A 20,782-nucleotide genomic window follows, 5' to 3' on the forward strand; every position below is an offset into this window, starting at 1 on the left:
TTGGCCAGCCCCGTTCTGGAACCGGTCGCTATCCCTGTCATTTTTGATCATCTAGGTCACTCCCTCTCGTCTACGGATGCTATCCTCGGCGCCTTTCATTGATTTTACTCAGATCTCTATACCTCTCAGGCCCACTATACCCCCCGAACTTTATGCCTATGTAGATTCTATCCCGTTTCGCACCCTTAGCGTGGACCAGAGTACTAGTCTTGAGGCTCCTTTCACTCTGGACGAGGTGGAGATGGCCCTTAAGACCTTTCCGAAGCATAAAACTCCGGGCCCTGATGGCTTCCCAGTGGAATGGTATTTACATCACGGGGAGCTGTTACTGCCGCGGCTTTTGGTGCTCTTTAAAACAATATTTGATGGGGGGTCCCTGCCCCCTTCGCTGCGTGAGGCCCTTATAGTCTTAATTCCTAAACCCAACAAGGACCCACTGTATTGCGACTCCTACCGGCCCATATCGCTTATTAATGTTGAACTTAAAATCCTTACCAAAATTCTTGTGTTACTGCTTAAAAGGTGATTAGTTCTATAGTGGGGATTGATCAGATCGGTTTTATTCCAGGGCGCTCAGCATATACGAATATTCGTCGGTTGTTTACTAATCTTCAGACCCCAAATCCCTCTCCTTTGCCTAAGGTGGTTCTCTCAATTGACACACAGAAGGATTTTGACTCTGTGGAGTAGCCATATCTGTTCTACGTACTGGAGAGGTTTGGCTTTGGGAAGGGCTTCCTTGCCTGGCTTAGGATCCTATATGATCAACCATTCGCCCGTATTCGGGTGAATGGGGTGGTTTCTAGTCCCTTGCAAATATAGAGGGGTACGTGGCAGGGCTGCCCTTTATCCCCCGTACTTTTCGCGCTTGCTATAGAACCTCTGGCTCAGCTGTTGAGAACGTCCACGGCTGTCGTGTGGGGACCCTGGAGGAGAGAGTCTCTCTTTATACAGATGACATGTTGCTATATTTGTCTGATCTTCAAACCTCGCTGATGAAGGTACTTCAACTCGTCCAAAATTTCATTTTTTTCTCTGGTTTTCAGGGTTAACTGGTCTAAATACAGCCTATTTCCAGTAGATATGGACACCCCTCTCTCTTTGCCAGAGGGCTTCCCCTTAAAATTCATGTTCTCCTTCCAATACCTGGGAGTTCAGGTCCAGCAGCCCATATCCTTATATTTGACCAATAATCTTCTCCCTTGCCTGACTATGTTTAGGTCTAAGTTGGAACACTGGAAGCATCTGCCACTAACTCTGACCGGAAGGGTTAATTTGTTTAAAATGGTTATGTTGCCCAAATTCTTGTACATCTTGGCCAACTCCCCGGTGTTCGTACCAAATAAGTTTTTTAAGGAACTTGACTCCCTTATTTCAGGTTTCTTGTGGTATCCGAAGGCGCCTAGACTTTCCATTGCTATGTTACAACAACCAGTGGAGTTGGGGGGCCTTGCCCTACCAAACCTGCGGTTACAGTATATTACTATGCAGCACAATTAGTACATATTCATGGTTGGCTCTTCCCTCAGAGGGGCAATGCGGCTACAGCTGTCGAAGCTGCGGTAGTTTCCTCCTATGAGACACTCGCTAATCTTATTTACAGGCGCAGCGTTGTGGCCTTTGAGGGTACAGCACTTTTGACATCTTCTCTGAAGATTTATATCAGGTGTGAGACGCTGTTGGCGGCATCTCCGGGCCTCTTTTCTCCGAATTAGTCCTTGTGGTGTAATCCTAGTTTGCCTCACTTCTCCGCGTCCCAAGATGCGGCGCAGTGGTCAGAGCGGGGCCTGAAGTATGCTCACCAACTATTTGAGGGGGAAATTTTTAAGACATTTCACCAGTTCCGGATGGACTTTTGGATACCCGGCTCTTGGCATTACCGTTATCTCCAATTGCGACATGCGGCCTTAGCCCAATTTGGGCCCGGCACTGTCTCTCTCTGCAACTCTCCTATGGAAAAGGAGTTGTTGCGGGATGAGCACGCCAAATTAACTGGCTCCTACTCTAGTGTTCTCATTGGCAGTGTGCCGTCTAGACTGGAGGCCATCAGGGCCGGGTGGACGAGAGACATCCGGGATCTCTTGGACAATGACTGGGAGGAGTTGCTGGAGGTATATTTTAAGACTCCAATATCTGCCAGGGAACATTTGATACAATTACGTATTTTTCATAGAACTTATTATACACCGTATAGGTTGTTTATGATGAAGCAGAGACCCACTCCCGAGTGTCATAAATGCAGTGGAGATCGAGGGGATTTACTTCATATGTTGTGGAGCTGTCCAAAAATCAGTCCTTTTTGGTCTCAGGTTACGCACTTCCTCTCAGCATCCCTGGGCCTCCCTTATGTTTGCAATCCTAAGTGGTGCATATTGGGGATTCTCGGTGATGTTGATCTTCGTTCTCACCAAAAACAGTTTCTTAGACTTTTGTTGTTTTATGCCAGAAAAACTGTGGTGATGCAGTGGGTATGTATGGACAGGGTTCCACTTGACCTTTGGAAGAACCTGATTAACCATGTTCTACCTCTATATAAATTGACTTATGAAGCCAGGGGCTGTCCACAGAAATTTCTGAAGATTTGGGGTGAATGGGTTGACCTGGCTGACACGTGTGGCTCTACTCTGGTCTAATTGAGTGGGGTGTGTGGGCACGGTCAGGTCCGTCCTGCGTCTACACTCCGTTTGGAGGAATGGGTATGACTCTGACCGCCATTTGCTATTACTGCTGAGTTTTTGGTCTTATGTTGAGAAAGCAAACAATGTTGTAGCACTGCCATCTTCATTTATTAAGGCATGTTCTTGAATGTGTAGTGTCACTCTTATCCTTGTTCTACCTTACCTTTATAGGATCTATGGTGACTTTTGCAGATACTGTGCTCAGTATTTTCCTGTACTGTAACTATACTCATGTTTTATCCTGTTGTTTATTTGATAAAAACTAATAAAAAGAAGTTAAAAAAAAAAACATTTCAGTGCTTGGTGGATAGACTCCTTGATGGCTTCCAGGACTTCGCTTGCGTGTACCTGGATGACATTGCGATCTATAGCGAAACTTGGGGGGATCACTTGCAACATGTAGAGGCCATACTGGATCAGATTCGGGCCGCAGGCTTAACTCTGAAGCCAGAAAAATGTCACTTCGGTATGGCCGAAGTCCAGTACTTGGGGCACATGGTATGGTATGGGAAGGAGCGACCAGAACACGCTAAAGTCGAGGCTGTGGCCAACTGGCCAGCACCCCGCACCAAGACTCAAGTATTGGCGTTTTTGGGGACAGCCGGATACTACAGGAAGTTTGTCCCTGACTATAGCGCCATCGCCAAACCCCTGACAGATCAGACTAAAAAGAACCTGCCTAGAGTAGTCCTGTGGTCTCCCACCTGTGAAACAGCCTTCCAAGCCTTAAAGAAAGCTCTGATCCATGCACATGTTCTGTCTGCCCCCGCCCCTAATAAAAGATTTGTCGTCCATACCGATGTGTCCATGTACGGACTGGGGGCAGTTCTAAGCCAGATCGGGGAAGACGGAGGAGAACACCCTGTCGCGTACCTGAGTAGAAAATTGTTACCCAGAGAAGTGAGTTACGCGGCAGTAGAAAAGGAGTTTTTAGCCCTGGTCTGGGCTCTAAAGAAACTTACACCATATCTTTATGGCCAAGAATTTACCCTCATTACAGATCATAATCCCTTGGTATGGTTGAACCGAGTGGCTGGAGATAATGGACGCTTGTTGAGATGGAGTCTAGCACTACAACCATACATTTTCTCCATCCAATACCGCCCTGGCAAGTTGAATGGGAACGCGGACGGACTGTCCAGGCAAACAGAACCTTTACCCTGACAGTTGGTCGGACAGCCCCAAGTTGACCCGAAAAGGATCAATCCGGGTCTGCCGGAGTGTTGCACAAAAGGGGAGCAGTGTAACAGAACCTTACCTTTGACAGAGAATATTTGTGCTTACCTGGTTCATGGGTGTGAAAGATTTCACAGCAACCATTGGGTTATTTACACTCCCTGCTATCATATCTCTCTTTGCACTGTGAGCCCCAGGAAGTGACTCCTTATATGGACATTCCATGAAGTCAAGGTATGGCCAGCCTAGAGACGGAATATCTGCTGATTAACGATGCGCTTTTGTCTACATTATGTTGATTTGGGCTGAGGCAGCTTTTTTTAAGTGTGGTAATGACCTTACCTATTTGTCTGGGTGGATGTCGGGCCATTGTTTAAGTAGTGTCTGATATATTCCCCAAGTGTATAAAAGCCTGTATTCTTGTTTCAATAAACAGTTGTTGTTTTTTTTGACCCTTCAAAACGTAGCGGCGTCTCGTTCCTGGAGGGGGATTTTACTGCATTATTACCCGGTCGTTCAACAGCTGAACCTGATTCTCCTCTTGGATCTTATGGTTGGGATTATACTACTCCATTACTACACAGGGAAAAAGGACGTCTCCAACGGCTGATACCCTCTCACCACCTGGGTAGCCGTTACAGCACCTATAACAATAATATCACTGATCGTATCCTATAGGGTTCACTTTTTGCTGCCCCCACACTCGCCGGGGAGACGTTTGCATGCCGCACACCACCTTGTATTCTCATCTGGCCGGATAGTGTTTATGCATGGAGAGTACTGCACTGAGCATGGGGATAATCCATTTTTGAAATTTGCTGAGAAAACTGAACATGTTATAACCTTGAAAAAGTACCATGACTAACATTATCTTGTTAATGTTCTAGAGACAACACCTGAACCCCCATATTGTCAATTCGCCCCTGAAGAAGCTTTTTAGCGAAACATTTGGGCTATGCTATAGGTGGTAGCACCAGTGGCTCCACCTAATCAAATTTAAGAGGGTTCATACACTGTCCAATTGTTGTCAATTTTCATGAATTGTCCAAGTATATATATTTTGTATATTTTTTCTCCCCTTTCTTTGTATTTCTTTTCTATATCAAGTGTTTTTTAAAAAAATTGTAATTTGAAATAAAACGTATATTTTTTATCAATTTTGTGTTGCTGTACATCATGAGTATGATACCAAGAAAGTCCCCCTATAGCCCACATTCACCAATCCCTATATAAGGGTTTTGGTAATTTACATACTTACTACAATCGGTTGATAAGATGCCGGAAAGTGAGTCTCCTGAAGCAGGAGGACCCCCATTCCTTGGGAGTGATAGTGCTGAAATGCCTTTCTACATTTAACAGGAGAATTTAAGCCCTGTGTGTTGTGCGATGCCACCCATAGAGAGGAGACCGTACTTACGTTAGGCTGCATGGTGCGCGGGTAAGAGGTACGCTGGTGCAAGCGGCCAGGCAGTGACCCAAGGGTTCCCCAGGGGATGTCTTGTCACAGTGTCAACAGGCAGAGCAAGTGCAGTAGTGGACCAGTTGGACCGCAAGAACCTGGAGGGGAGAAAAAAAGGCCAGTAAAAGGAGAAAAAGAGAAAATAGAAGACAGTAGAAAAAGAAGAAAACTGCAAGAGCGTGGTCTTGCAGGGTGATGAGGAGACCGTGGTCATAACCCCCAATTCCCCGTCGTGTGTACAGATGCGTCCTGAACCAGTCAGTGTGCATTCCTGAAGGATGCAAGATGAATATATCTTACGTCCGACAGGAGGAGGCGCATTAAGGCCTCTCCGGCCATAGGGCCCTAGCCCGGCATTCCTGAAAAAAAAAGACAGTAATCATTTACTAGAAACACCCCTAGGCATATGGAGTGGGTACATGCCCAATGGGCTCTAGGGGGAGGTTAGGATAGGGGAAGAGGGGAAAGGAAAGGCACTATAGGGAAGGGGAAGAGGGGGCAGGGTGGGGGGGGGGAGAAGAGGAGACTAAGGGGAAACAGGCAAGTTGGGGAGGTACTGGGACGAGGGAGGAAGCTGCGGACTCTACGGCAACTAAATTAACAGTTAACAATGCTCAATAGTCCCAGCATTTAAGAGAGGACCTGACCAGCTCAAAATCAAAAAACATGGTCAGCAAGGTAAAAAAGTGTAAAAGGAAATGTCCAATGGAAAAGAACAAAAATATCGATCAGAAAAAGGGGGGAAAAAACGTCCCAAAAAGGGGCCAAAAATGGAGGCAGGGATCAATGTGGACCCCTTTCAGGCGAAGAAGGTTGAGCTTCAACGACCAGTGGAAGAAGATTCCCGAGGATCAACCAAAACCTCACGGATGCTTGACATCACGGTGGCATTTTGTTTGTTGCTTGTTCCAGACCGAGGATAATGGGCTGATCGGTGGGGGTCGCTTGGAAGACTCCCTTCTGGAGGTGGATGGAGCAGGGGAAGGGTCCCTGTTAATGATACCCAGTTGCAGGAGCATGCCTTCACCCTCCTGGAAGTTGGAGAAGCTATGAGTCTTGATCTGGAATTGGAAATTCAACCTGAAGGGGAAGGACCACCAATATTTCAGTGCTCTAGCAGATAACGCTAGCGTAAGCGGTTTCAAAGCTCTGCAGCGCTGTATAGTGAAGGGGGAGAGGTCAGTGAAGAGTTGAATCTTATGGCCTTGGATGGATAGATCCTCTCTACTCCTACTGTTTTTCATGAGCTCCTCCTTAACCCCATAGAAATGTGTCTTGACAATAACGTCCCTGGGGAGGCCAACTATGCGGGGCGGTTGGAGGGCTCTGTGCGCCCGATCGAGTTCCAGGCGGTGGTCAGAGATGTTCGGGATAAGATCCTTAATAAAGGCTTTGATTGTGTCTGGGATGTCCATTATGGTCTCAGGGATCCCCCTGATCCTGAAATTCAGGCGTCTGCTTCTGTTTTCAAAATCATCCAGTTTACTGAGTGCTGTTTCTAGTTGATCTTGTAGGGTCTGGATGCAAGCAGTGTTTTGATTGGCTCTTGCGACCATTTGATCCATAGTATTCTCGATCACCTCGATCCGGGTGCCTATGTTCTGGAGTTCTGCTTTAATGGAGCCCATAATCTATGAGGCAGTATGGGCCAGACCAGTGGCTAGCATTTATGAGAACTTGGCTATTAAAAGTGAGAGGTCAGGGAAGTTTCCTGGAGAGTTCAGGCCTAGTTGGTGTTGTAAAGCCAGGGCCTCAGGTGATTGCAACCCTGGGATCCCTGGGGCCTGCTCCATGGTTCTGCTGAGGAGAGATTCCGTGGAGGCTGGTGAGGCAAATAGGGGCTGTGGGAGGTAAGCGGGGGTTGCTGGGGAGGCTAAGGGAATGTCCATAATGCAGGCTACTGTGTCTCCTACCTCCTCTGTACAGCACTCCTCTGAGGGGAGGGAAGGCGCGGTCGCCATCTTGGCTGGGTCCCGCTCTGGGGATGAGAAGTGTAGTCGGCGGGAAACCTCTCTCCGGTGACCCGCCAACATACAAAGGGGGACCGCTGGAAGGAGGGGCAGCTGATGTTGCAGAGTGCGGGGTGTAGTGCGCTTCAAAGCCGGTGCTGGGGCCCTCTGAAGACCGGAGAAGCGCAGAGCTCCTGGCTAAGCCGCCATTTCAGAGCCGCCGCGCATGTGCACTCCATCCTTTGCCTTTTCTTCCCTTTCCCATTGCTTTCTTTTGTCATCTCTTTACCTTGTCTTTCCTTGCATTTCCCTTCTATTTCCTTCCCTTTAATTTTCCTTCTCTTTCAATTCTATTTCTTTTGTTTTTCCTCTCTTTTCCTTTCACTTCCCTTTGCTTTCCCTTCTGATAGCTTTCCTTTTCTAGCATCTCTTTTTTCTTTCCTGTTTACTTCCTCTTTTGATTCTTGTTTTCTTTTCTTTCCTTTCATTCCCTTGCCTTCCATTTGTTTTTCTTTCTCATTCCTTTTCCCTTTTTCGGTTTCCTTTTCTTACTTCTCTTTCCTTTTTCTTTCTCTTTCCTTTTCATTAATGTATCTTTCTTTTCTTTACCTCCCTTCCTTTTCCCCCTATTTAAAAGTAGTACTTCTACCTTATGATAATCAGCTACTTTTACATTTTTGTAGGTTTTTGAAAGACCGAGATGCCACCATGTCTATTATTGACATTTCCATGATGACTGGGTTTTCTCCAGACATTGACAGCCTAAATAAGGTGAGTTTCTTGGAGCAAGAACGAGAAAAGGTTAACCTAATTTATGTATTTTACTAACTATGCACTTTATTCTCAATCACAGCTCACTAAAGGCGTGGACAAATATATCTCCAAATTTGAGGTTAGCAAAGGAGCAACAGAGAAGGGTACACTTCTATTATACCTGGATAAGGTGAGAATATACATTAGTGTATAATTTCTTAATTGTCCATCTGCTTAGCTAGAAGTGGTGACACTTTTTTTTTGTTTCTGTGACATATTTTCACAACTGTGTTTCACATGCAACATTTGAAGGTACTTTATTTAGCCATTATAATAGTATCAGGTCATGCAGTGAATGTAATTGTTGAACAACTGCTGAGATAAGTGAATTACAAAAAAGCCGTATGGTGTGTGTTTTTGATTACTCTAAGCTAGGTCACAGTCTTGCATTGACATAAGATCAGCAGCAAAGCATGAGTACTGTATAAGGTTGGAATAACAAATAAAATAATAAGTGTTCAAATTCAAATGAAGATTTAGGCATTGTCATACCGCCTTAGACCCAGCCCTGTAGACAGAATGGTCATCTGCCTGCTTAACACCATCCACAGGCTGCTTAACTCCTCATTAGAGATGTATAGAACTGTTCGCCGGCAAACAGTTCCCGGCGAACTTCGCATGTTCGCGTTCGCCGCTGCGGGCGAACATATGCGATGTTCGGTCCGCCTCCTATACATCATCATTGAGGCAAACTTTGACCCTGAACATCACAGTCAGCAGACACATTCCAGGCCAATCAGCATACCTCCCTCCCACACCCTCCCACCTCCTATAAATAAGCAAGGGCAGCATCCATTTTAGATAATTTCTGTGTTACTGAGAGCAGGGAAAGTGCTGGTGCTGCTGCTGTTGTTATAGCTAGGGACAGTTCCCGGTCTTGTTAGCCAGTGTTCTTGGTACACTCCTGCTGAAAGGACAGCACCCCAAAAAGCCCTTCCTAGGGCTGGTATTTGAGGTTTTTTTTGGATATATATATATATATATATATATATCTATTGTCCCCAAAAGCCCCTTTGAGGGCTGGTATTTGAGTATTTTTTTAATATATATATATATATATATATATATATATATATATATATATATGTAGCATGTCCAGAACCAGAAAAAAAATTCATATAGGTGTAAAAGGGGTTCCCACCATCCCTGCTCTACTGAAAAATTATCTTTTTTTTCTGGTTCTGGACATGCTACAGAGCTGAAACTTCACAGGTACACTTTTTAGACCCCCTATACACTAAATCACACAAAAAAAGTTCTTAAAAATTGTCATTTTTGATAGAGAGCCAATTATTGGAAAAATAAAAAAATAAAAAAAACTTAACAAAAAAAAAATTTCTTTGGATTTATTGTTTGGGGGGTCTAAAAAGTGTACCTGTGAAGTTTCAGCTCTGCAGCATGTCCAGAACCAGGAAAAAAAGATCATATAGGTGTAAAAGGGGTTCCCACCATCCCTGCTCTACTGAAAAATTATCTTTTTTTTCTGGTTCTGGACATGCTACAGAGCTGAAACTTCACAGGTACACTTTTTAGACCCCCTATACACTAAATCACACAAAAAAAGTTCTTAAAAATTGTCATTTTTGATAGAGAGACAATTATTGGAAAACTTAAAAAAAAAAAAAACTTAAAAAAAAAAAAATTCTTTGTATTTATTGTCTGGGGGGTCTAAAAAGTGTACCTGTGAAGTTTCAGCTCTGTAGCATGTCCAGAACCAGAAAAAAAATAGAATTAGAGTTAGGGCTAGGGTTAGGGTTAGGGCTAGGGTTAGGGTCAGGGCTAAGGTTAGGGTTATTTTTAGTGCTTAGGGTTAGAGGGTTAGAGTTAGAGGGGTAGGGGTAGGGCTACTAACTCTAACCCTAAGTATCTCACCGTAACCCTAACCCTAGTCCCTAACACTAAACCTAACCCTAACCCTCTAACCATAACCCTAAACCTCTAACCTTAACCCTAACCCTCTAAGCCTAGCCATAAAAATAACCCTAACCCTAAACCTAACCCTAGCCCTAACCCTAACCCTAACCCTAGCCCTAAGCCTAACCCTAGCCCTAACCCTAATTCGTATTTTTTTCTGGTTCCGGACATGCTACAGAGCTGAAACTTCACAGGTACACTTTTTAGACCCACCAGATGCTAAATCCAAAGAAATTTTTTTTTTTTTTTTTTTAATTTTTCCAATAATTGGCTCTCTATCAAAAAATTACAATTTTTAAGAACTTTTTTTTGTGTGATCCCTCTCCGGCATGCCACAGTCCAGGTGTTTGTCCCCTTGAAACAACTTTTCCATTACTATTGTGGCCAGAAAGAGTCCCTGTGGGTTTTAAAATTCGCCTGCCTATTAAAGTCTATGGCGGTTCGCCCGGTTCGCCGGTTCGCGAACATTTGCCGATGTTCGCGTTCGCCGTTCGCGAACGGCGAATTTTAGGTTCGCGACATCACTACTCCTCATTAAGACACAGAAGTTGAATCCACCATCATTTTACTTCAGCTAAATACAGAGGATGTTTGTTACAGTCTTTGAAATGTAAGAGGAGAATGACTTTCCCAAGCCCTGTCTCTGCAAATACTAACTCTAAGGAACATGGAAGAAACCTTGACTGAATCAGCAAGTCCATGCATTTAAAGAAAATCACTATATGCACATTCACTTTTTTATATTATTGCTTTTTATATGTTTTTTTTTTTTTTTCAATATTTTTATTGAAGGTTTTTTGAAAGGTAGACATATAAGCAATTCAACATGACTAAGTCCAAGTTCCAATGGTGGTACATTAGATACATAGGGATTTAGCTTAGTACAGCCATTGCAAACAATGTGAAAAATAAAAGAATAACATGACCTGAATATTTAAACTTTGGTTTTTAGTAACCCTACGACTATATGTTATTTTTTACATCTGCAGTGTCATAGTAGCCTGTTTAGTCATTTTCCCTATTTTTTCCTCTGACATTTCAGATTTCCCATAAGAATGAAGAATGTGTGAAATTCTTTGCCCATCAGATCTTTCAAGTGGGTCTTATCCAGCCAGCTTCTGTTACAGTATATGAGTATTATACCCCAGGTAAATGACACACACTATAGCTGTTTACTCTAACTCAGGCATCCTCAACCAGGGTTCTTTGAAATCCTGGGGTTCCTCCAAAGGCTATGAAGGGTTCATTGAGCTATAACTGGTTTACCTTTCATTTGATGGTACCTTCATAGGTCTGGGGCCAGTGCCACTTGACAGAGCCAGCTGTATTACACCAATGATCTTTTCTGTCTGTAAGGGTGGCATCCTGACCATCATTGTAAGGAACATTCTTTCACTGGCCACCAATATAAGGGGAGGTTTACCCACTGACTATCAATTAGGGATAGACCAATATGGTTTTTTCAGGGCCGATACCGATATTTTGGTCACAACGTATCGATATCGGCCGATATTTTGTACATTTAAAGTTTTGAAAAATAAAGACAATTTTTGACACAAATATGGTACTGAACATGTTAATTTTTGTTTAATGCTTAATAGATTGCTTGCTGGCACCCTGTGGTGGGTGGCTGTCTGGCACTCTGTGGTGGCTGGCTGGCACCCTGTGGTGTGTGGCTGGCTGGTTGGCACCTTGTGGTGGGTGGCTGGCTGTCTGGCACCCTGTGGTGGGTGGCTGGCTGTCTGGCACCCTGTGGTGGGTGGCTGGCTGTCTGGCACCCTGTGGTGGGTGGCTGGCTGGCACCTTGTGGTGGGTGGCTGGCTGGCTGGCACCCTGTGGTGGGTGGCTGGCACCCTGCAGTCGGTGGGTGGCTATCTGGGACAGGGCCTGTGGGTGGCTGGCAAGTACATTGCCTGTGGCTGGCTGGTACAGGGCCTGTGGTTGTCTGGCTGTCTGGCACCCTGTCTGTGGGTGGCTGGCTGTCTGGCACCCTGTGGTGGGTGGCTGGCTGTCTGGCACTCTGTGGTGGGTGGCTGGCTGGCACAGGGGTTGTGGGTGGTTGGCTGGTAGAGGGCCTGTGGGTGGCTGGCTGGTAGAGGGCCTGTGGGTGGCTGGCTGGCTGGTACAGGACTTGTGGGTGGCTGGCTGGTACAGGGCCAGTGTGTGGCTGGCTGGCTCACTGGTACAGTGCCTGTAGCTGGCTGGTACAGGGCCTGTGGATGTGGGTGGCTGGCTGGCACCGGGCTGCTGTGGGTGGGTGTATGGCTGTGATACACTCCCGAGAGACTAATCCTGACTCTAGACGAGGCTGTCCAAGGTGAGGGAGGTGGCCTAAGAAGGCAGAATGACATCACAAAAATATCGGCGATTTCAGCCGATACCGAAATATCGGGGTAAGTGCATATCGGCCACTGATATATCGGCCTTGCCGATCATCGGTCTCTATCCCTACTATCAATTAATTGGTTTTATTTGTGGTTCACAAGACCTAAAAATGATTTCAAATTTGTCCTAACTAATTTGTGCGGGTATTGCAGTTGAGAACAAAACGCATATGCTTTTTGGACTTGCTGGTCCTAATGCTGCACTTAGTACCGTAGACACTTGAAATATAAAAATCCTCTGTACAAGAATTTGATACATGGACTTCATGGACTTGAATGATTTCAAATAACTTTTTGTTTGTGTACTATGTCAGTGCCTTGATTTTTGTAGATGAAATTAATGAACTTTCTAGTTTTGAATTAACTTTCACAAATGCATGCACATAAGACTAGTTATATTTTTTGTCGGCCAGAAGTAAACTTAGAAATTCATTTGTTCCCATAACATTCTACAAACATTTTCTATACTAGTTCTTTGAATTTGTTGCTAGCTCTGGTTGAAACCAATTGTCAAATTGTACCCTTTAACTCTTAGACAATCAAACGAATGTTCCTAAAACAGCAATTTTTGTAATTAAATTCTTCAGATGTAAGGCCTGAAAACAAAGCTTTAGTCTTAGTTTTTAATTTAGAATTAGTGAGATTATCTTGTAATCTCAAAACAGAAGACAGTCATGTATCTCGTATAGCAGGGGTCTCCAACCTTTCCAAACAAAAGTCCAGTTTACTACCCTTCATACTTTAGGGGGATAGGACTTTGCTCAGGGGGAGTAAAACATGGCCCAGTGTCAATGGATGTAACCAATGCCCCATCATTGGTATTAGTGGGAGGAGTAGAGACCCATCATTGGTATAATTGGGAGGAATAGCGTCCCATCATTGGTATTAGTGGGAGGAATAGTGTCCCATCATTGGTCTTAGTGGGAAGACTAGTGCCCTATCATTGGTGTTAGTGGAAGAAATAGTGCTCCATCATTGGTATTAATGGGAGGAATAGTGCCCCATCATTGGTATAAGTAGGAGGAATAGTGTCCCATCATTAGTATTAGTGGGAGGAATAGTGCCCCATCATTGGTATTAGTGGGAGGAATAGTGTCCCATCATTAGTATTAGTGGGAGGAATAGTGCCCCATCATTGGTATTAGTGGGAGTAATAGTGTCCCATCATTAGTATTAGTGGGAGGAATAGTGCCCCATCATTGGTATTAGTGGGAGGGATAGTTCCCCTTCATTGGTATTAGTGGGAGGAATAGAGTACCATCATTGGTATTAGTAGGTGGAATAGTGCCCCATCATTGGTATAAATGGGAGAAATAGTGCTCCTTCATAGGTATCAGTGGGAGGAATAGTGCCCCATAATTGGTATTAGTAGTGGGAATAGTGCCCCATCATTGGTATCAATTAGTGCCCCATCACTGGTGTTTTTGGGAGGAAGAGTCCAAATCGCTGGTGTCAGTTTGAGGAATAGGGCCTTGTATCAGTGGGAGAAATAGTGACCAATTGTTTGTGTCAGTGGAAGGAAGAATTGCCACATTGTTGGTGTCAGTGGGAGAAAGAGTGCCCCAAAGCCCAGATAGGACCACATTTGGCCTTTGGGCTGCAGTTTAGAGACCACTGACCTACAGTATCAGCAGACACCTTCCAGATGATCACTCTCAAAGGATAGATCAATCACACAAAACTTTATTAATCACTACCCCAGATATAGGTGGATATGAGAAACCTACAGCACAGCATATTCCCAAAACCAGCTAGAAATTCTTGTAACACTCTCAGAAATATTGTAGATGGACAAAAGCAGTGTATATTCATTTGCATTCACCTTACATTTGATATCAGTTTAGACCAACCTTTCTCAACCAGGGTTCCTCCAATTCTGCCTCTCAGATAAGTAAGCACTGACATCAATAATCCCCTTTTAGCTATCTGTATAGAGGGGATTCTCCCCAATAACCCTCACAGTAATGTACAGTAATCTGTAGATACAGTAATTATTAGCAAGGGTTCCCTGAGACCATAAAGTTATATCAAGGGTTCTTTAATGTTAAAAAGGTTGAGGAAGGCTGGCCTGGACTTTTCTAAAAAATACTTCTGTATTCCTTCACAGATACCTTTAAACTAAATTTGGCCACCTTCTAAGCTGCTTCAAGCTGTTTTTGCATATCAATTTGTTTTCATGGGGAAAAAAGCAGTTCTAACACAAATAGCAAATGTTCACAATACCTTATTGTGTCTGTATGTCTTCTCCTTTCATATGGGGAATATAGCTACCATAATGGGTATTTCCAAAACAATACCAGATACCTAAAGTATATGTAAAGGTGATTTCATTTTAATTTTGGATAGCAAAGTTTAGGATTAAAACCCATATCAATTGTGCTTGGCCATCTGCGTTCCATTGATGAGATTTTCCTTTAATTCCTGTGCTTTAGAAAAACATAAATTGAGATGAAATCTCTCCAAAAAAGGGCAAATCTGCTGTTAGACAGTTGTCATTGGAAGAGCTATTCCCCTCTATTCCTGTTCTGTTGACAACTGAATCTTTTAGATTTTCCATCACTTCCAATCCCATTAACATTGGCCACCGGAACAAATAGGGAGGGCAAGCCTTCCTAACAGGGACACAGACAGCATTACAAAAACCTGACAACTGGGGCCGACACTCTGTCAAAAAATGAAAAATGAATTTCTTCTGTCTTTTTTTTCTCACGTTAATTTACTTCTTCCTATAGAAAGTCGTTGCACAAAATTATACCATTTTGAAGAAGGAAGCAAATTACTGGGAAAGATCTGCCAGGCAGATGTATGTCGTTGTGCTGAAGGTAAGGCACATGAAAAGCAAATCAATTGATCAAATTGGAAGTGCAAGAGCAGCACAAGAATTTCTAACCATTAAACTGTTAACAATGGCACCCAATAGGAAAACTGTCTCATACAGGCTTGACTACAAAGTAAACAACAACAAACACAGGGGCGCATAGGCCTAGTGCGTTATCCTTTGGATGATTTATTTAAAAAAGTAGAAAGATTAAAAATACTCACAAACAATATAATAATATTATAATAGTAGAACAGTATAATACTGTTCTACTATTATAATATTATAATATTATTATATTGTTTTATTATTTTGTACCCTCTGACCAAAATATCTGTAGGGGAGGCACCCTCCACAATGCATGTGACTTCAGCATTGCCCACTAATGATGTGGGCGGGCAACTCTTGCACACGCCCCACAGGAGGAGGGCCTGACCCCAATCTGTGTCTTGTTCCATATGTCATTGTATGGTATTTAAGTAAGTGCCTAGACATGCTTCTTTAGGCTCTGAGGAAGAGGCTAAGCCTCGAAATGCATTAGCCTTCACGAATTCAAGGGGCAACTCATCCTCGGATCACTTTACTGAGGACTGCGTTCCTTATGTGTTATGCTTTTTAACAAGAACTCGTTTGTGAGTATTTTTAATCTTTTTACTTTTTTAAAAAAATCATCCAAAGGATAATGCACTAGGCCTATGCGCCCCTGTGTTTGTTGTTGTTTACAGTGTTTCCAGACTTCCCTGGTCATGTAAGGGGCAGCAAGGCCGTAGCATTCCTCCTGGGTTGTCGTGTCCACAGCACCAGTAACAATGGACAGACCCTAATAAGGTGGACTAGAGACTACACCACTCTGAGCGCAGGGAACAGGTGCTTTACACCAAAAACTTTATGTAAGGTTTGACTACAAAAGCTGGTCATTTTAGCACCATAGAACAGCTATGTTGTGAACACAGAATGTAAGCCTACAGAATGCTGATTATCAGTGCTGAGGCAAGGTCACCCAGGGCAAAGATGACAAACTGCACCCTACCATGTGTGGAGTTCACACCTCAGTCTCAGAGTGGCACCCACTAGCAATGGGGTGGGCAGTCTGCCATCACTCCCCAGGGGCACCCCACGAGATTGAGGCATGTTCTCAGCGGGTGCCCTTTCTCTCCTGTCCACATTAGGCTGCTATTGGAAGGAGGAGAGAGCAAACTCCTACCTCCAGCAGCTTTCAAGGTACCTGCTCCTTCTGATGGAAGTTACCCTGCAGTCACTTTTCTCAGAAAGGGCGTTGGTAGGTGTGTTGAAGACCTGGGGCACATTAAGTGATGTAATCTGGTGTGTGTAGTGTGGTAGGCATGGCCAAATTGCTGTAACAGTGGGAAGAGCTTAAAGGTGTATGGTTAAATTAAATCTGCACTTACTCTACTCTAGGCCATGAGTGTCTAACACATGATGCAAGGGTCAGGAGTAATGTAGAGAGTTCAGACTACCACACTAAAATAAGAATAACTGAACCCACTTACAATGCAGGATTCCTTTAAACTGAACTATACTCACCTGCTCTCCAGTGCTGCAATGTCCCAGCGCTCCCTGCCGGCTACTGACATTTTTTGAATGCAGTGCCACTTAGACTCCACTTAGATAGGAGTCTAAGTGGATGCCCTATCGGGAGAAACGTGTCAGAGAGGAGGCGCCGCATCATCACATCTAGACCAGGCAGCGGTCCGCACTGCAGGCGGACCCCGCCATACAGCTCCTCCGTGAGGGAACTCGCTATTATTGTCTTCACAACTGTAAGTGCAACCATTTGTTTTTAATAAATATCTACTGTTGGTAATGCACTATTGCGGTCCCCTCTGTTGTGTCCCCTATTATTGAGGTCAACCAGACTAAGGAGTTACAGCAGCCAATCAGAGTCTAGTCACATTTGGCAGGATCTTCTTTTGTCAGGCTTTCTGACTGGGTCTGTTCCTCTTGGACACAAGCAACTACATCAGCCATCCTAGAGTCCAGTAACCCCCGGCAGGACCACTCATCACCATAGAACCAGGCTTCTTGTTTGGCTTTTGTCCGGTAAGAGTCTAGGGAGCACGAGTGTGTCAGAGTGCCTTCTGTATTTCTGGGAACTTTTCTACCTGGCTGCATGACCTTTGGAGCGGTCATATTCATATATGCCCTTAACGTTTAACTTCTGGTAAGAGGCCAAGCTGGTGGTGGGACTTTGCACCTTCCAATCACAGTTCACCTTTCCCCAAGCTGGAAGTTTATGTCACCATTTTTTGCACTTTATTTATGGACTTATAACATGGACGTTTATTGCACATTGGTGTATCACTAGTCACCTTCTGGACATTTTTTGTTTTACACGAATTACATACGTTTTCATTTTTTTGCATTATTATTGCATTTTTGGTTTATTTGTTTGCATAATTTTGTATGTTGCACATATGCACTAGGGCAGCGCACCTGATTTCTTTACATATTCTACAACATACACTCTAAGGTAGCAGCACACCCTATATTGAATCAGCGCACTTTCCTACCCACCAAAAACCAAACAGTACATAGCTGAATAAATGTATAACAGAATACATTTTATAAAACCACATGGTGTTTTTGGAAGAATGATGCACAATATGTCAAGCAGATCATGGGAATATCAAACAAGTAATGCATGAGACATCACAATAAAATTATAACAAACCGAAGAAAATTAGGGACATTTGTCCCAGCTATCCCATTTGCTATGGAACAGATGCAAAGAGTTATGTAATGAATGGAAAACAAATTCTGAAAGTCTAATAACTTCCATCCTAGAAATCACCTGAGACCATAGGACTGTGGAAGACCTCCAGTTGAGTGCAATTATCCATTGGATAGCACTAAATAAGGTATGAAGTAGCGTAGACAGGTGTATAGGGACATCTGGGATATGTGCAAAGAGAATGCACATCTTGGGGCATATTGGGACGTCTGTATCAGATAACTGCAGAATTCTATCTTTAGTTAGGTCCCACAACCCTTTAAGGTGTTTACAATTCCAAAACAAATGTAGTAATGTGCTCTCTTCCGAGCAAACCCTAAAGCAGGCAGGAGATGTGGAGGGGAAAAATGAGTGGATTAGGGTGGGAGTCATGTACCATCTGATAAACAGTTTAAGCAGAGTTTCCCTGCTTGAGGTAGAGCGAGTACACTTACGAAGATTATGTATCATCTTCTGCCAATCTAATAAAGATGTGGAACACTCCAAGTCTTGTTCCAAGTTCAGCATATATTTCTGCCTCTCAGGGAGCAGGGACTCGGTAAGATGACGATACATAGTTGAGATCAGACCCCTACCCCTAGGGGAGGAATAACAAATGACCTCAAAAGGGGTATGAGGTGGGCTAAGGTTCAAGGAACCCAGTGATTGTAAAAATTCTCTAATACTATTATAGTTTTCAACTTCAGACCTGGGAAGCTTATGGATGGACCATATCTGTTCAAATGAACAGAACCTATTATTAATTGAGAGGGTCCTCAGGGACACCAAACCTTTAGAGATCCAGGGAGAGAGGGAGTTTGAGTCTGGGGGAAAGAGGGGGTGCCAAGCTCCCCCAAATAGGTAGTTCATGGAGAAACTTTGGACACCAGTTTATATTTGTCTTTGGATCTCGTCAAAACCTGATATAGATGGTTAATGATTTTTTTAGAATGGAGAATGTGTCCAGAAATCCTACTCTTGGACCAAAGTAAGGACTGCAAGTGACAGGGGGAGATGGACAACTGTTCGAAGCCATGGAATAGCCTTTTCAAACGACTGCCATTGGGCGATTTGAGTAAATTTTGCAGAAAGATAATAGGACCATAGGTCAGGAAGACCCAAGCCGCCCAATTGTTGATGTGCATGAAGGACCTGTCTGTTGCATCTAGGTTTCCTGTTATTCTGAATACATTTAGATATGTCTCTCTGGATAGAGGATATATGAGAGAATGGGACATTGACTGGGAGGGCCCTAAAGAAAAACAACAATTCTGGCAATATGACCATCTTTATCGCAGCTATTCTGCCTAAGAAAGAAATATGGAATGAGGACCAAGAGGATACAAGAGATCTGATCTAAGTAATTAGAGCAGGGAAGTTTGATATAAATAATGATTCATAATGAGGAGTGATATGTACACCCAAGTATCTAAAAGATTTATCACACCAAGAGAAAAAGAAGCTCTCCCTCAAGGAAACCTGTAACCAATCAGGCAAACTCAATGGTAAAATAGAACATTTAGATATGTTAACACCCAAACAAGAAAAACTCTGAAAGGCTTTTGGTTCTAATAGTAATTGGGGGATCGATACATGTGGGTCTAACAGAAACAGTAAAACATCATAAGCATAAAGACTAATTTCAAATTCCCTGCTCCCTTTGCAGTAGCCCCTGATCTTGTGGTTATTTCTGATAGCACATGCAAAAGGCTCAATTGCTAAGGCAAACAATAGATAAGGGAAAGAGGGCACACCTGTCTGGTACCCCTTTGAAGTTGAAAAAACTCAGTTACAACCAGGGATATGTACTCTTCTCTGGGGAAAGTTATACAAAGCCCTGAAGCCTTGAAGGAACCTATCACCTAAACCAAATCTATGAAGGAGAAGCTCAAGGTAAGACCAGCTGACACTGTCAAAAGCTTTGTATATATCACGACTAACTATACAAGTAGGGTGTTTATGTAAATTAGCATCTTGTATAATATTAGTAACTAGTCTGATGTTGTCAGTGAGTTGTCTATATGGTATAAAACCAGTTTGTTCAAAGTTAATTAGTGATGATATATCACTTGCCAGTCTGTTGGCTAGCAATCGCCCAAATAATTTTAGGTCGTTATTCATGACCGAAATCGGTCTATAGTTTTGGGAGAGGTAATGGTCTTTGTTAGGTTTGGGAAGTAAAGACATATTCGCCAGGAGCATTTTATCAGGTAAACTATTACCCTGGAGGATAAAGTTAAATAATTTATTTAGGTGTGGGACTAAGATGGGAGAAAAAGTCTTATAATAAGACGTAGAAAAACCATCAGGGCCGGGGGCTGTGGAAGTCTTTAAGGATTTAATCATTTCTAGAACCTCGGCCTCCATGCAGGGAGCATTAAGGGCCTCAATTTGTTGAGGAGAAAGGGATGGGATAGGCACTTTATCGATCCAGGAATCAAACTGCTCCTTAGACGTGCCCGAGGGATCTGATAGGAGGGATTTGTAAAAGTCCATGAAGATCCCAAGAACATCCTTAGGATGGAAAACCATTCTGCCATCGGGTCTTCTCAATTTGTACACATGTGTGGGTTTGATAGCTTGACTGAGCTTCCTGGCGAACATGGAAGAAGATGCATTACTGTGTAATAGAAAATTAGCTTTAGACCATCTTAGTGCCCTTTCTATGTCACCAGATAATAAATGCGTTTAGAAAAAAATTGCTCTAAGAGGGGGGGGAGAGGGAGATTGAAAGTGCAAGTTATAGAGACGGTCAAGATCTCTAGTGAGAGTCCTAATATCAGCTACTCTGGCCTTATTTCTAGCCGAAGCCAGGCCAATTATACGACCCCTAATAACAGCCTTATGAGCTGTCTAGATG

General features: G+C 43.5%; 1 protein-coding gene across 4 annotated transcripts in view; it reads left to right on the forward strand.

Moving 5' to 3' along the window:
- The window catches only part of LOC309553574 (A.superbus venom factor 1-like), a 1,719,715-nt gene that overhangs the window by 1,273,046 nt on the left and 425,887 nt on the right, over positions 1–20,782 (forward strand). For all 4 annotated transcript variants that reach the window (XR_014225177.1, XR_014225178.1, XR_014225179.1 and 1 more), the window contains exons 33-36: positions 7,946–8,033; positions 8,116–8,205; positions 11,032–11,137; positions 15,106–15,195. Coding sequence is in view for 1 of the 4 variants with exons in the window: in XM_082254846.1 (XP_082110972.1) it covers positions 7,946–8,033; positions 8,116–8,205; positions 11,032–11,137; positions 15,106–15,195 (374 nt within the window). In the remaining 3 variants the exon portion in view is untranslated. The remainder of the gene's footprint in view (positions 1–7,945; positions 8,034–8,115; positions 8,206–11,031; positions 11,138–15,105; positions 15,196–20,782) is intronic.

Source organism: Pelophylax lessonae, assembly GCF_965119305.1.
Source record: "Pelophylax lessonae genome assembly, chromosome: 4".
In the NCBI taxonomy this organism is placed as follows: Eukaryota; Metazoa; Chordata; class Amphibia; order Anura; family Ranidae; genus Pelophylax; species Pelophylax lessonae.